The sequence below is a fragment of the Lagenorhynchus albirostris genome, chromosome 1, assembly GCF_949774975.1.
Source record: "Lagenorhynchus albirostris chromosome 1, mLagAlb1.1, whole genome shotgun sequence".
Classification (NCBI taxonomy): domain Eukaryota; kingdom Metazoa; phylum Chordata; class Mammalia; order Artiodactyla; family Delphinidae; genus Lagenorhynchus; species Lagenorhynchus albirostris.
Genome location: NC_083095.1, coordinates 145,713,579 through 145,727,295, shown reverse-complemented (window position 1 = coordinate 145,727,295; position 13,717 = coordinate 145,713,579). Strand labels below are relative to the sequence as shown.

At 43.2% G+C, this 13,717-nt stretch overlaps 1 protein-coding gene and 1 long non-coding RNA gene across 3 annotated transcripts in view; one reads left to right on the top strand and one right to left on the bottom strand.

Annotated features, from left to right (window-relative positions):
- The window catches only part of LOC132524125 (uncharacterized), a 41,118-nt gene extending 27,880 nt beyond the window's left edge, over positions 1-13,238 (bottom strand). The window contains exons 1-2 of the long non-coding RNA XR_009541799.1: positions 13,062-13,238; positions 12,817-12,945 (exon numbers count right to left, since the gene is read on the bottom strand). This is a non-coding gene — a long non-coding RNA (uncharacterized LOC132524125). The remainder of the gene's footprint in view (positions 1-12,816; positions 12,946-13,061) is intronic.
- Positions 1-13,717, top strand: part of NR2F2 (nuclear receptor subfamily 2 group F member 2) — a 115,221-nt gene that overhangs the window by 90,403 nt on the left and 11,101 nt on the right. Inside the window, exon 1 of one of the 2 annotated variants that reach the window (XM_060155954.1) lies at positions 11,841-12,227. The exons of the other annotated variant lie outside the window; for it this stretch is intronic. Within the exon in view, the coding sequence (XP_060011937.1) occupies positions 12,185-12,227 (43 nt within the window). The 5' untranslated portion in view covers positions 11,841-12,184. Of the gene's footprint in view, positions 1-11,840; positions 12,228-13,717 lie in introns of those variants that run through there. 2 annotated transcript variants of the gene reach the window in all.

Genomic DNA, 13,717 nt, shown 5'->3' with positions numbered 1-13,717 from the left:
CCCATTTTAGAGATGAAGAAAATAAAGGCCAAAGAAGTGAAGGTCACATACTTAGTAACTGGTAAAGCTAGAATTTAAATCCAGGTCTATTTCCAAACCAGGATCTATTCTGCTATGACACACTGCCTCAGAGTCTGAGGGATTTTTATATTCCACAAATAAGTGGGTTTCTTGTGACCACTCAGTGCAGTTGAAGACTCCTTGCAATTGGAAACGGGAACATAGGATAGGGAAGTGGCTTTGAATGTAGACTTCCTGGATTTGAATAACATGTCACCAACTTACTAGCAATGTGAGTTTCAGGCAAGTCCCTAACCTCCATAAGCCTTGGTTTGCTTTTTATTTTTCTCTTGGATAATGGAAAATAACACCAACATCTACCTCAGAGTTGTGTAAGAGATTAAATAAAATACATGTGTATGTTTACCATAGTTCTGGTATATAGTCAATGTTGGCTGCTGTTAGTATCACCACCCTTTTCTTCTTCATTTACATAGAGAAAAACCCTGAAAGGATCCTAGGAAACCTAGGTATGAATTCTGACTGTGCTCCTATTAGTTCCATGGCCTCAGATAAGTCTTTGAGCCTCAGTTTACTCGTCAGCAAAATGGGAATTTAAAATATCAACCTTGCAGGATTTTAGTAAAAACCAAATGAGTTATGCATGTGCGAATAACTTTCATAAATAGGTAGAGTCCTATAAAAATACAAGGGTTGATGGTTTTATTAAAACATTATTATTCCTAGGTCAGAAAGCCTCTGGATGCTTAGAGCTGGTTAACAGATGATAAAAGAGATAACGCCACTGATTTGTTTCTCAAATAAATCTCCTTAGAAATGAGATACATGCAACACCATGTAATCATAAAAGAATAAATGCGTTTCCTCAGTTATCACTGTTATCCATTTAATCCTATTCTACTGCTCTCTACCTAAACTTGCAATTCTCTCATAATTTTATCTTACCAGGGAGTTAGAAGATGATTAGGTTGCAGGAGCAGGGTTTAGAACAGGAAAACAGCACTCTCTTCTTTGCCTTCCAAGTAATTAGAGAAAGAAATATCTCAAAGTAAAGAAAACACACTTTATGAAATATTCAATGACAGCTTCCAAGAAGTCTTCATACCTTGTTAAAATACTGTCAGACTTTGCCATTGACCAGCTGTCCATTGCACGTGAACTTAAAAATATATACATTATTGAGATACAACTTTTTTTAAGCTAAAGAAGCATCATGGGACAGGAATTGTTTTCTGAGTAGGATTAGTAAAGAGTTGGGGCCTAAAGGTGTATGTCTATTTTAAAAAGAAATTTTCTGATTGCAGATAACTTCTCAATTTGATTTAGTGTCGAACGATAGTGATGGGGTTGATAAGTGAGCATTCATCGGTAATTCATCTTGTGCTGGTAGAAATTTACAGCAAAGCAGTGCTTTCCCAACAGTGACAAGCCCTATTAATCTTCTTCAGACACATTTCAATAGGTGTTCCCATCTGTGGCCAGCATCTAAACATTCTGGCATCACTGGCGACTTGAAGACACCTTCATTTCAAGTTACACTCGTGAAAATGTGATACTAGATTGTACTCTATTTTTTAACCTAATTCTCTCTCCTCATTCAATTAGCCTTTCTTGCCTAGATTTTCTGCTCATGTGTAACATCATTTCCCAGGGAGAGCTCTCAAAGATTTGGTTTCTCAGAGATGCACAATCTCCCCCAAGGTTAACAACTAACAACTTTTTTACAAATTAAAATTGCATAGATTCCTGTTCTGGCAGTCACTGGCCTCAGATTGCATATGTCCTTAGAAAGTAGAACCTGCTCAAATACAGCATTGAGAGGCCTGAAGAAAAGAGGAAGGCTAGAAATTCCATTGTGTTCATATTCGGAATGCAATTTATTATACTGAACTATGATGCTTAATTTCAGTGCAGGGGAATGCTGGGAAAAGGAGAAGCAATTAGGAAAACCGAAAAAAAAATGAAACAGCAGCCAAGTGTTCAAAACAGCCACATGTACTCAACATAGTCAGTCTATAGGATAAAACCCCTCTCCTGTTCCTTTGCATCTGCTGGAGGACCTCCAGTTAAGAAAGAAATACAATAAGCACTTTAGGGATAGCTTATTTCACTTAAATTGCCTTTATCTACAAGCAACATGCTCTATCTGGCTGCAAGGTTAGTCTAGGTGAAAAATCTGGAGGGGGTGTTTGATTTTGGATTGCACCTAAGTGCTTTTTTGTGCCATTTCATCCTCATAATGGATTTGGTCTTGCAAGGTGGATTTGAACAGCATTTTTCTTGTTCACTTTAGAAATCATTCAAAAGAGAAAACTGGCTTACACATTCTTAGTTTAGAAAGGTTAGATCTACCTGCATCATGAATGGATATTTTTAACTTTACTGAACTTTTTTGTTTGCACGTGATCTGACATGTATGTGTGTTACTAGTATGTGTGCATGTATATATGCATATGTATGTGTGTATATGTGTATATATATATATATATGTAATAAAGATATTCATTCTCAGAAAGATCTCCCGCCTTCACACAAACTATTTTTCACAATAATCATCTGAGTTTTTTACAGATCTCAAAAACCTTATTGTAGGTGGCAAGTTTAAATGTGCCATATTAATAACTTGTTACCCAAGACAAATTAAGTCCTTATATGTCAAAAGCACTTGGCACTGTATTATCTACAAGACAAGTATTTATTGAATAAATGTTGAATCCAATTTCATTTTAATGTGACTGACTGTATGTTTCAGCCTCTTAGAGATAAAAACACTCAGACCCATAACTGTGTTGCAACATTACACCTAACTTGTCTATTTCTATTATTGTCTCCTAACTTAGAATATGGAAAGAACGGTTTTTTTGTTTTGTTTTTTTGGGTTTTTTTTGGTTGTTGTTCTGAAGAGCAAGGGAAGAGATAGAAAAACGGCTGGCATTCAGCCTAAAGAGAAATCATTGAAACAAATTAATCCTATGCCGTTTAAATTGACGTGGTAATCCATCATCAGAGAAGGCAAACTCTGAAAGCAATCTAGAATCTGCCCTGCTCTTTCACTAGCCCTGGAGGCACAAAGATGGATAGTAAAGGAAAGGGGGGGGATCATAAAAGTTAGCGATGCCTTAGAAAATAATAAAATTGGTTATATCAGCTTTCACTGTCGTGCCTCTGAAAACCTTCTTTGGCAAGGAGAGGTTAACTTTCAACAGTTGCTTTCCAAACTTTACCTCAAAGTGGTAGGTCATCTGCAGTTGAGCTCAGAGACTCTGCCTCCTTCTTGAGGCTGCCAGGCTATGGACTAGAGTCTAACCACTGCAGGACCCACAGTTACACAGAAACTTTCCTTATAAGTGGTAAGGGTGGGGGTTAGGATTGGGGTTTCTTTGGGGTTTTGTTGTTGTTTTGTTTTTTGGTGGCGGAGAGTGGGAGGGAGTCTTTTCTTCTTTTTTCTCCTATAATTATCTTGTTTTGCACCCAATGAAAAAGCATGTTATTGTAATTTTTAAAGTAAAACTTCTGTAACATCCCTAAAAACGGAGGCAAGCCATCATGCCCTGTCACTTATCTGTGTTTTTTTTTATTCTGGAGGCTTATTTTTCAAATTTTCTTCACTTCAAAAAGCCTGTGATATGTTGTTAAAACTTGCTCAAAATTCAAAAATCATACAAAACTGAAGTGTCCCATCTTGGTAGATAAGATGAAAAAAGCCTTGTAAAGAGCTCCATTGTAAAAACAATGATTCTGTATTTCCAACACACTGAAGCCTAAGGTTTTTGTTTTTGATTTTGTTTTCCTCTTTAGCTTGTATATGTAGTGATGTTTTATTTTTTGTTATTAGGGGTTTTTTTGGGGGTAGTGCAGAAACTCACCTCTTTACTATTGTCTGGACATAGAAATTTGAACACAGAAGTGAATATTATTTTCCAATTTAATAATGCATTGAGCTATAAAGGCAAGACAATTTGAAAATATTTTTTAATCTCAAAATCTGCTAACAATAGACAGTACGTGAAGACAAAAACCCAGATACCTTAGTGCCAAAGGCAAGAAGGCAGAAGCACACAAATATAAACCATACCCAATAGCTGCCCTATTTAAATTTATCTAGGATAGAGTTTCTTCTAGTTTATTAAAACTTTACATGTTCCTGAAACTTCAGAGTAAACATCACACCTTTTCTCTATAATTAGAATTTTATTCACTTTTTTTTAAAGGGGATGAGTAATTCTTGCATATGGACTAACACTTTTTTTAAAAGTATTTAAGCATAAAAGACAAATTAGAGGCATTTCCCTGCTAAACAAGAAGAGAACAAAAGGCTCGTATATAAAATATTCATCCACAGCCATGCCAGTTGCAATTTTAAGAGTTGTTCGGAAAGAATAGATTCAGGTGTTTGTAAGTGTGTTTGTTTTTAATGGAACCTGGGAAATTTAAATAGTAGCTCTTCATTAACTGAACATTCAATTGCACTTTCTGAGAAAGATCTGATGCCTTTGAATTTGTTTTCAATGTATAAACAATGACTTCAGCACAATAGTATATGATTTTAAAAGCTATTAATCAAAATCATATGAAAAAAGTCAATGAGTAACTAAGCATAATTATTGAAGACTATAAAGAAAAACATTGTTTAATATTTTTTAAACCCCATCCCCCCTCGCTTAAATTTCACTTCTTTCTATTTGGATGGCAATATGGCAACAAAGTATATGCAAAATAAAAAATTCCACCATAACTTTTGGAGTCAGTAAATACATTATTAACATGCATTCTGCAAGAAATAGGGTTGCCTAAATTTTTAACTTCTCCCTGACATGCAATGTAATGTGGTCCTGTCAATATATACCCAATGTGACATTTATCACTGAAGTCAATATTTTCTTCCTTCTACATTTTCACTTTTGTTTTAAACTATTTTAAGTGATATCATCTCAGTCAATTTACCTCAGTCAAGCACATTGTACTCCCTTTGATAAGGTTGATTAATTTATTATAAATTGTAATGTAGGGATAGGAAAGGTACCTTTCTGTGTCCTGTATTCAAAATAAAAAAGATCAGTGTAAATTTTATTTAAACATTACACTTTGTAAAGCCTCAAGTTGATACTTCCTATGGTCAAAAAAACTGAATATTATGTTAGCCTCCTCTCACTTTTGCACAGAAGTCCTTTATTTTTAATGTGTATGTTCAACATTTCAAGAAACCATCCATTTAAGAAGAGAAGTGCAGTTGATAGTTAATTAATTATGTTTTCTAAATTCATACATTATGTTTTTCTATTATGGCAGTATATCTGTCTTTGTCCATTTACTTACTTCTCTAATTATATGCTTTATATTGAAACTGGGGTTTTTCTAAAAACCAACAGAATGGAAATTAGCCCTTGTTTTCTCCTTCTGAAATTCACCTTGAGTTTGTGGCTAAAGAAAATTAAGCAAGATAAATCCCCTTTGTTGTTCTGTTTGTATTTTCTTTAAGTACACTGATGCAGCTAATTAACAACATAAATTTACCTGGATATTTGCCTTACTAACACCTGCACATTTAAATGACTGGCACTTGATACCATTTGATTAATGCCTTTTTTGACATACCAAAAATGAACTGTCATTTTAAAGGTTTCATTACCAGTCTCCTAAGAGAAAAAAATACAGAATCAGACAACCTTTCCTCACCCTGTCCACTTCTAAATAAGAACTGATGTCCACATGGCTTTAGATATCTTTAAAACTTTCTCAGCTGGAGTTGCCTTGCAATATAATATTAAAAGCATATACAGCCCACATCAGACTTAGTTAAATGGGCAACAAATCCCTTATGCTAGCTAGCATCTATAGCTAGAGCCTATTCTCTTTTAATTCTTCAATTCATTGAAAAGTAAAATAAACAGAGTAGCATATTGTTGAATTTTAAAATAAATGTATTAGGCAAAAGATGTTCACCTCTTGTTTAAATGCCCTGCCAAAGCTACCAAACTGAAAACTGACGTTTTTACCTTGAAGTATCTTTCCATGATTCTGCAAGGCACAACAGCTTTACCATTACTAAGTTGCTTCAGCTTGTATTTCAACAATAGAGATTCCAAGGAACTCATTCAAAACTCTTTTTTGCACTGTTTTCTGCCAGACCCTCAGCATGTACACATGAGTGACAGCCTCTGTCTAGTGCTTGAGTATATAAACCTTTAATCTATCATGGAACTTCTACCACCATAAGAATATATACACACCCATGTGCATATACCTTCATTCACATAACTATTATATAACTACTCATTAAAAATGCCACCAGGTGTGAAAACAGCAGAATGGATTTTCCTAATCTCATCTAGATTTCATGGCTATAATTTGGCTACTGACAAGATTCTAAATTAGCTTTTACTTAAATGAAAGAAGGTAAAACGTATATTAGGATTTGTATTTTTTTAAAAACCTCTCCCACAATAATTAATTGTTGCATATATGTTAGAATTATTTTTCAAGTGAACTGGGTGGTCAGTTAAATAGAAGAAAATATTTCACTACATTGTGTTTTCTTATTCCCTAAAGTCCATCTCCGTGGAGTGAGCTGCCTTGATGGATGAAACTGTTGTCTCTCAGAATGGAAACCCGCTTTCGTAGGAAGGGTGGGGGTGGGGGAGGACCAGTGAAAGACAGAGCTCTAAAATCCTTGCAACTAGAGTGAATTTACCTCCCCTCTCTCCCCCTTCTTCCCTTTCACCCTTCCTTCCTTTTTTGCTACAGCCCCTTTGGTACATTAGTGTAGTTAACCTTCGCTCTGGCCGAGACCAAGAAGGGTTAATGGAGACCCGGCTTCTGACAGCCTCCAGGTCAGCGATGCTCTCGAGCTTCCATCGCAGGAATTAGAGGATTACCGAGGAATGAATTCGAGGCACCAATCGCCTCACACCTGAACACATCACTCCAAGCCACTGGGATTCATACTTAAAAAAAAAAAAAAATTCTCCCTTCTGAAAAACGGTTAATTAGATCTGCAGTTATATTTCCTGTTGCACCGAGGAGCCAAGTAGGGCAGCCTGAACTGAATTCCTCAATCTGCCAAGGAAATCGAGCAATTTGGGGAGAGGGAAAATAAATAAATAAATAAATAAATAAATAAATAAATAAATAAATAAATAAATAAATAAATAATAAAGCCAGCAAGCTATCGGTTTCTTCAGCAAGGGCAGATTTTTAGGAAAAGGTTAAGAGCGAGAAAGGGAAGAAGAAACGAAAAAAATTCTTCCCTTTCCTCACCTTCGGTCTCCCCTTTTCCCCCCGAAATTAGTGCCTTCTTGATTATTTGCAGCTGTTTCGAACCTCAAGGTTTGTTCACAGCAGCGACCGATGCCTCCCGCTTCCAGAAGTGAAAAGCCATTTTCGCGCCAGGACTTTGCTGCTTGAGTTTGGGGAGAAGGTTTTCTTCTCCTTCCTAGCAAACTCCACCCAAAGCCTTGCTAACTTCAGCGAGCCCCGCAAGCCTTTGCGCCCTCGCACTTTAGGCTTCTGCACCCAGCCTTGGGGCCACAGAACCATTTCCCTCGCTGGACTGTCGCTTGAGACCCCTAAAAGCTGATTTCCCGCCCTGGAGAGGACGGGGACATCCAGGGGGCGTCGTTGGTGTGTGTCACCCTGCCTCTGCCTTCCTGCTCCCCCTCAGACTTCCTCCCACCTGCCTAGGAGCCCCGAACCTGGAATCCACTTGCCCTGCGGTCCGCAGCGGGTTCCGCCACCCGGCGGCCGCCCTTGACACTGGGTGGGTGAGATGGAGAGGCAGCCCGTTGGGCTGGGCTGGGCCGCTGCGTCCTCTCTGGAACACTAGGGGAGACGAGGGGGCAGAGGTGCATCCGGGAGAAAGTTCGGGGATGCTGCGTGGCGCGCCAGGGGAAAATGCAACCCGTTTGGGCCACGTCGTTACTCCGGGAAGCTGCCTGGAGAGCCCGCGCTGTGCGGGAACCTGCCAGCATCTCCACGCCGGGCCTGCGATCCCCTTCCGTGGCCACCTGACCACTGGCACTCGCGACGTAGAGCCCCGTGGCGCCCAAGCGCTCTGCCCCGCGGCGGCCCGCGCAGTTCTCACCCAGCGCCAGCCCAGCCGCGCCGGGACGCGGCGGACTCCCTGCCGCTGGCTGCGCCCTCGCGTCTCCCGTCGAGGAGGGAGGGACACAGGCTTGCCCCCGGATGCTCTCTGGCGGTGGTCGGGTCGCCCCCCTCGAGGCTCACTCCCCCCTCTCAGCCTCGCCAAATCCCTGAAAGCCCCGGCCCCCTTCGTCACCCCGGGGGCTTCTAATCACTCCGTATCGATTTCCCTAACTCTTTTCATCCAGTTGAAGACACATCTTAAAACACTCCAGCCCGGAGTGTGCTCTGGGCTTTATCCACACTAATAAAATGATTTACCCTTCTCTCTGCGCTCTCCTCACTGAGGAAAATCGTTCGAGCCCCGGCTATTTGTGTGTGATCAGTAAATATTTAGTGCGGTGACATCCTCAGCTAGGCTTCTGATCGATTCGGGGCCCACCGGGAGGTGTGCACGGTCAGGGCGGGGCCGCGCCGAGCCCGCCGAGGGGGCTCCTCCCGCCCTCGCCGCTGGCCGCTGATTTACGGCCTCTGCAACCAGCAAAGGGGGGCGAAAGCGCGCCGGGAAAATTGGCTTTTCAACCTTTTCACTTTTGACATTCAGCTGCCTCCCCAGGCTCTAATTCTCGCCCTACTCCCCCCTCCTCACCCCAACCAAGGGCGCCCAGTGCGCCCTGCGCGCCCTTCCTGCGGCAGCGCGCTGCGCTCGCGCCCCCGAGGCCCGGGGACCACCTAGCACAAGCCTACGCCTTGACGCGGGGAGGCCCAGTCCTCTGCCCTGGGAGTCGTCGCCTTCGGGGCGAAATGCACTCTGCCCGCCCACACCTCAGAGGGTGGAGGGGTTGTGGAGAAGCCGAGAGCTGCGGTGGCCCGGACGGGGAGCCACTATCCTCGCTACCTTTTCTCCGACCCTCAGTCTTTTCCCCACTTCTGTGGCTGGTCCTCGACGCCCCTCGGGCCGGATGGCGTCGGGCGGGAACTTTACTTTCCTCGCAGAGACGCTCCCGTTTCCTTAGAAGCTGAAAAAGCGCTTAGCTTGGAGGAGTTGGAAGGGGGCCTCCTACCCTGATCTTGGCTGCCAGAGGGTTGCGGCCGCGGCAGTGAGAGTGTCCTCATCCCCACTGGCCTCCCCGAGGCGCACACTCCTTCCTTGTTTCAGGGCCGCGCCCTGAATCTAGACACCAGGCAATGGGCCGACCTGGAGTAAGGCATGACACGCTCTCGCCCCCTCCTACAGACCCACCACCTCGGGCCGCTGCCTTGTCAGAGGAAGAAGATGTGAAAGATACTAACCCCCTGGGCTCCACCGCTCTGCAGTCGGGGGCACGGGCCTGAAAAACTCCAACACTGTTGCCCACCTGTTAGCGGCCCTGATCCCCTCTCACCTGAGGCCGAGGCTTCTGCAATTCCCCCCGGGTCCAGGGAGGGAGGTGAGCCACATCGCTGGTTCACGCACCCCTCCCCAGCGCTAGCACCCTCTCCTTTGTCGCACACGTGATTTTCTAAACCACTTTATCTGCAGACTATATCTTTATACTAATGCATACTTAATTGGTCCGTCTTGACTGTCCATATAAAACAATTTAATTAGGGTGCTTTCTTGCTTTGGAAAGCAAAGAAAAAAATCTGCCCAGTGCTTATTGTATTTAGCACCAATACAGGCAGAAAATGTAGCACAAGTTTTTGGTTGAAAGAGCACCTCTGTGCCCATTGAAGGGCGTTGATCCGAAAAGACAGAAAGGACAAGTAAAATCGATTTGAAGCGACCCTCTCTGTCCCTTTCACACCATTCAGAAACTCCATTCCTTCTAAGACAAAGACCAGAGCCTTGGGAATTCTCAGGGAAAAAGAGGACTCCAGTCCCACAAGCCTAGGGCACTTTTTAAAAACCTTCAATATTGCACTTAAAACCCGCTCTCAGTTCTGTGCCCCCCCCATGCGGGTTTCACTGGCACCCTCTCCAAAGCGTCAGGCGGCGTGGCTGACAAGCCCCCACTCCTCTGCGGGCTCGGCCTTCTGGCCAGGCCGGACCAGGCTTTTAGGGTTAGTGCAGCCCTCACCTTTGACCCCCAAGATCGAAGTGGCTGCCACACTGCAGAGTGCAAAGCTACAACCCAGGCCAGAGTTAAAACAAAACAGCAAAATATTTCTCTACTCCCAAACCCAGGGAAACCAGTTCTGGTTCAGCCGCCTGAGCCACCTTACCCAGTAATACCTCACTCAACTTTTTTTTTCTTCTTCTTTTGCAATGAACTGCCCTAGCCACCTCTAAAGCAGGGAACTTGGGTTGTCAGGGCTGCATCGCTGGGTAGCGGTGAGTTGTCCTCCATTAGGAACCCAAACACCAGGTTATCCGACAGGCGCCCTGGCTGGGGAAGGCAGTCATCGATCAGACCTGGCAGGAAAGGGAGGAGGGAGAGGAGGAGAGAGGAGGACGAGGGGAGGGGAGGAAACAGGCTGAGCTGTGATCACCTTCACCTGCCCTGAGCCCGGCCCCCCTGTTCAACTATCCCTCGACCTTCTGCTGGGGTTAAAGGGGGCGGGGGTGAAAGGGAGGGGGGCATCCCCAGTTACACAAGTGGCCTCCTTCTATAAGAGAATGAGTTCATCACCTCCCCAGAGAAGCCTCACCATCCATCCACTCGTATAACTGATGAGACAAACCACAAGGAAAAACTTCTGTAGCCCATATTTATGGTATTAATGAATAGTTAAGAAAAGATTTACACTTCTTATGATCAATATTCTGAGTTATTTCCCTCAAAGTATATAATTACAGTGTCTTCAGAGTTTTCATCATTGTTTGAGGTGGCAAAACTATTTGTAATTTTCATTAGCCAGTAAACATGTAATTAACATTCAGCACTGTGTTTAACTTAATTCCTGTTTAAGACAAGGACAAGAAGCAGCCGAAGAGGGTTAGTTCCATTTGTCAAGTCTGACATACATCTTACAATAACAGTTTCCTAAAATAAAAGATCCGTGTTTCCCCATTATTCTTCTCTTAAAACAAAACAAAAAAATTCCATTAGTTAAAACAGTATTAAACTGCGAGGGGAAGCATAGTTTATTCTCAAATTTTGCTAGTTACTGTATTCCTGCTTCCTTTATTCATTTTGGGAGGTGGATGTAGAGAGGGGGTGAATTAAGCATGCATTATCTGAAGACAGAAAGTGGGGAAACCCCTCCCCCCAAAGAAATAGGTTTCCTCTTCAGGAAAGTTCTAGAAGGGGAACTGGGAAGGGGGGACATGAATCTGCAGGGGAGAAGGAAAAATCACTTGGGGGTGTTGAGTTAAAAGTAGAAAATGAGGATTTCAACGGATTCCTAGGAAAGATGTTGCCCTCCTGTTTCAAGTTCTATCTTTGATCTAGGGTGAGGGGAGCCTGTCTGCCAGTCTGCGAGGCTGCTGCTTTTTTCCCCTCCTCTCCCACCTCTGTTTTTTTCCAACTTGCTTTAGGATTAGCCTCCATCCCTCTCGACCCCAAACAGTGGAATTTGGCTGTGCCTTGGGTCGTCTTTGCTCTGCAATATCGCCTATAGTTGTTGGCGGTTTTCTGCTGAGGCTGAGCCGTTAGCTCCAGCCTCCGACTAAACTCATTAAGTTGGGAGATTTTTTTCAATTGGACGGGTGTTTTTAAAGTCTCGTCTTTCCAGCCCCAAACAAGGTGTAACAACGCACTCTTCCTTCTAAGGAATGAGATGAGAGACAAGGATCACTCCAGACATCTCCTACCTACGGTTTGGGGTTTTTTTTCTTAAAGGCGAGGCTTGCATTCCTCAGCAGCTATGTACAAAGCTCCCTGAAACCTCGTCTCTCTAAAGTTACTGTGCAGGGCTTTCCAAGGCTGAGAGCGCCTAATACATGGGGAAGCACTTCCCTGAGGTGGAAGATCTCTCCCTTCACCTTTCCTCTTTTTCCCTGCAGGCTAGTGCCTACTTTTTATCAGTTTGCACAATCGCTTAGATAAACACCGAGGAGGAGATTCTCTTTAATTATCAAAGACACATCTTTTCAGGGGGCCAACAAAGCATTTATTTCACCCGCCAAACTAAAGGAGAGTTATTCCAGTTTAGAAGGAAGATGCAAGCGGTTTGGGACCTTGAACAAGGCAAATATGGTTTTGGTATGTTTACTTACAGTATTTTTTTTCTCTCTCTCTCTCCTTTCTCACTTTCCTCCTTGTGCTGTGTGGGGTTGGGGATGACTTGGGGATTTTCAAAAAATCGGATTGCTAACGTGTATGAAATGCCTAGGACTGTGGTTTAAGGTGTTCGGGGAAGGGGGGACAGTCAATTCAATGCCTTGCCATATTTTATTACATGTGTGCGGTAGGAGAGGTGGTGGGGGGCGGGGAGAAGGGGAAAATACAATTGCGAAGCTGCCAAAATATGATTAAACCGAAGCGTAAAGACTGCGGTGCCTCCCATCTCCTCAAACTCATTTCCTTCGCTAGAGCAAACTAAAAACCAGTCCTATAAGCGTGTTTTTCCAAGCAATAGACGACTCGGTTTTCTAGCAAAGGAGCTGCTAGGCTCGCACTAAGCGTCAGAATTTACTGTTCGATCTGCCTCTGCGCTGTATTTTGCAACCTTGTGCAACTGACATCCAGCCAGGCAGGGAGGGAGAAAAGCTCTGCCCGGCGCCCTCGCCCGCGGCTCGGGGAGCAGAGCGCTCGGTTAAGCTAGCAGAATCGCAACGAGAAGGGTACTCACCATCGGGCGGGGTAGTGGAGCTGGCGTGCGGATTTCAGGCAAACGTTTACCTTTTTGCTGTCTATTACAACCGTGTCGGGCTGACTTAAGCAATTCTGTGCTCTGTCCAGAACGTTCAAGGAACGGTTCCTCATTTTTAAAAAGCCAGCGAGAGAGACGACAGAGACAGAGAAAGAAAAAAGAGAGGAGGGGGTGAGGGGGACGCGCATAAACCCAGTTCAGAAAAAAAAAAAAAAAATCATCACCTCTCCGGCAGTGACTCAGGAAACGCAGAGGTGGCGAGATCGGAGTCCGGTCCAACCAAGCCAGAGCCAATTAATTTTAAACCCTGAAGAATTATTCAGATTAAAATGTACAGAAGTTTCATTCTGCTATGCCTACGTGAGCTCAAAGTCGTTTCCCTTTAAGAGCTCTTTTCTTTTAAAGTTGCGTTTTAGGCAGCGAGGACTCTTACACTAGGGGGCAGACAGATACTGTACTTGCTCCAATCTTAAGCAATTTTTTCCCTCCCAGCATATGCTCTGATTTAGCACTGTAAATTTTTCAGAGGACCCAACTCTGACAGCCCCTGGTGATTTTCAAAGTACCACAAGCCAGTGGTTAAAAATTGCATTGACTTGGAAGTTCAGAGAGACACAATGGAAGCCCCTTTCTCTATTCATGGAGCTCCAGTGTGGTGGAAGAGAAAAACACACACGGACTAGATTGAGGGGAAGGAGGAATTCAATGAATCCTGGTGGACAGAACTGGTTTCTACTGAGTTCAGAGTTAATCTCGACATTTGCTGAGGTCTGTATTCATATTATGATTTAATTTGTGGAGAATTACAGCCACTTTCTGGAAGAAAATCATATTCCTGGGTGGCTTTTTTTCCCCCTACAGTAAAACAAATGTTTTTTCA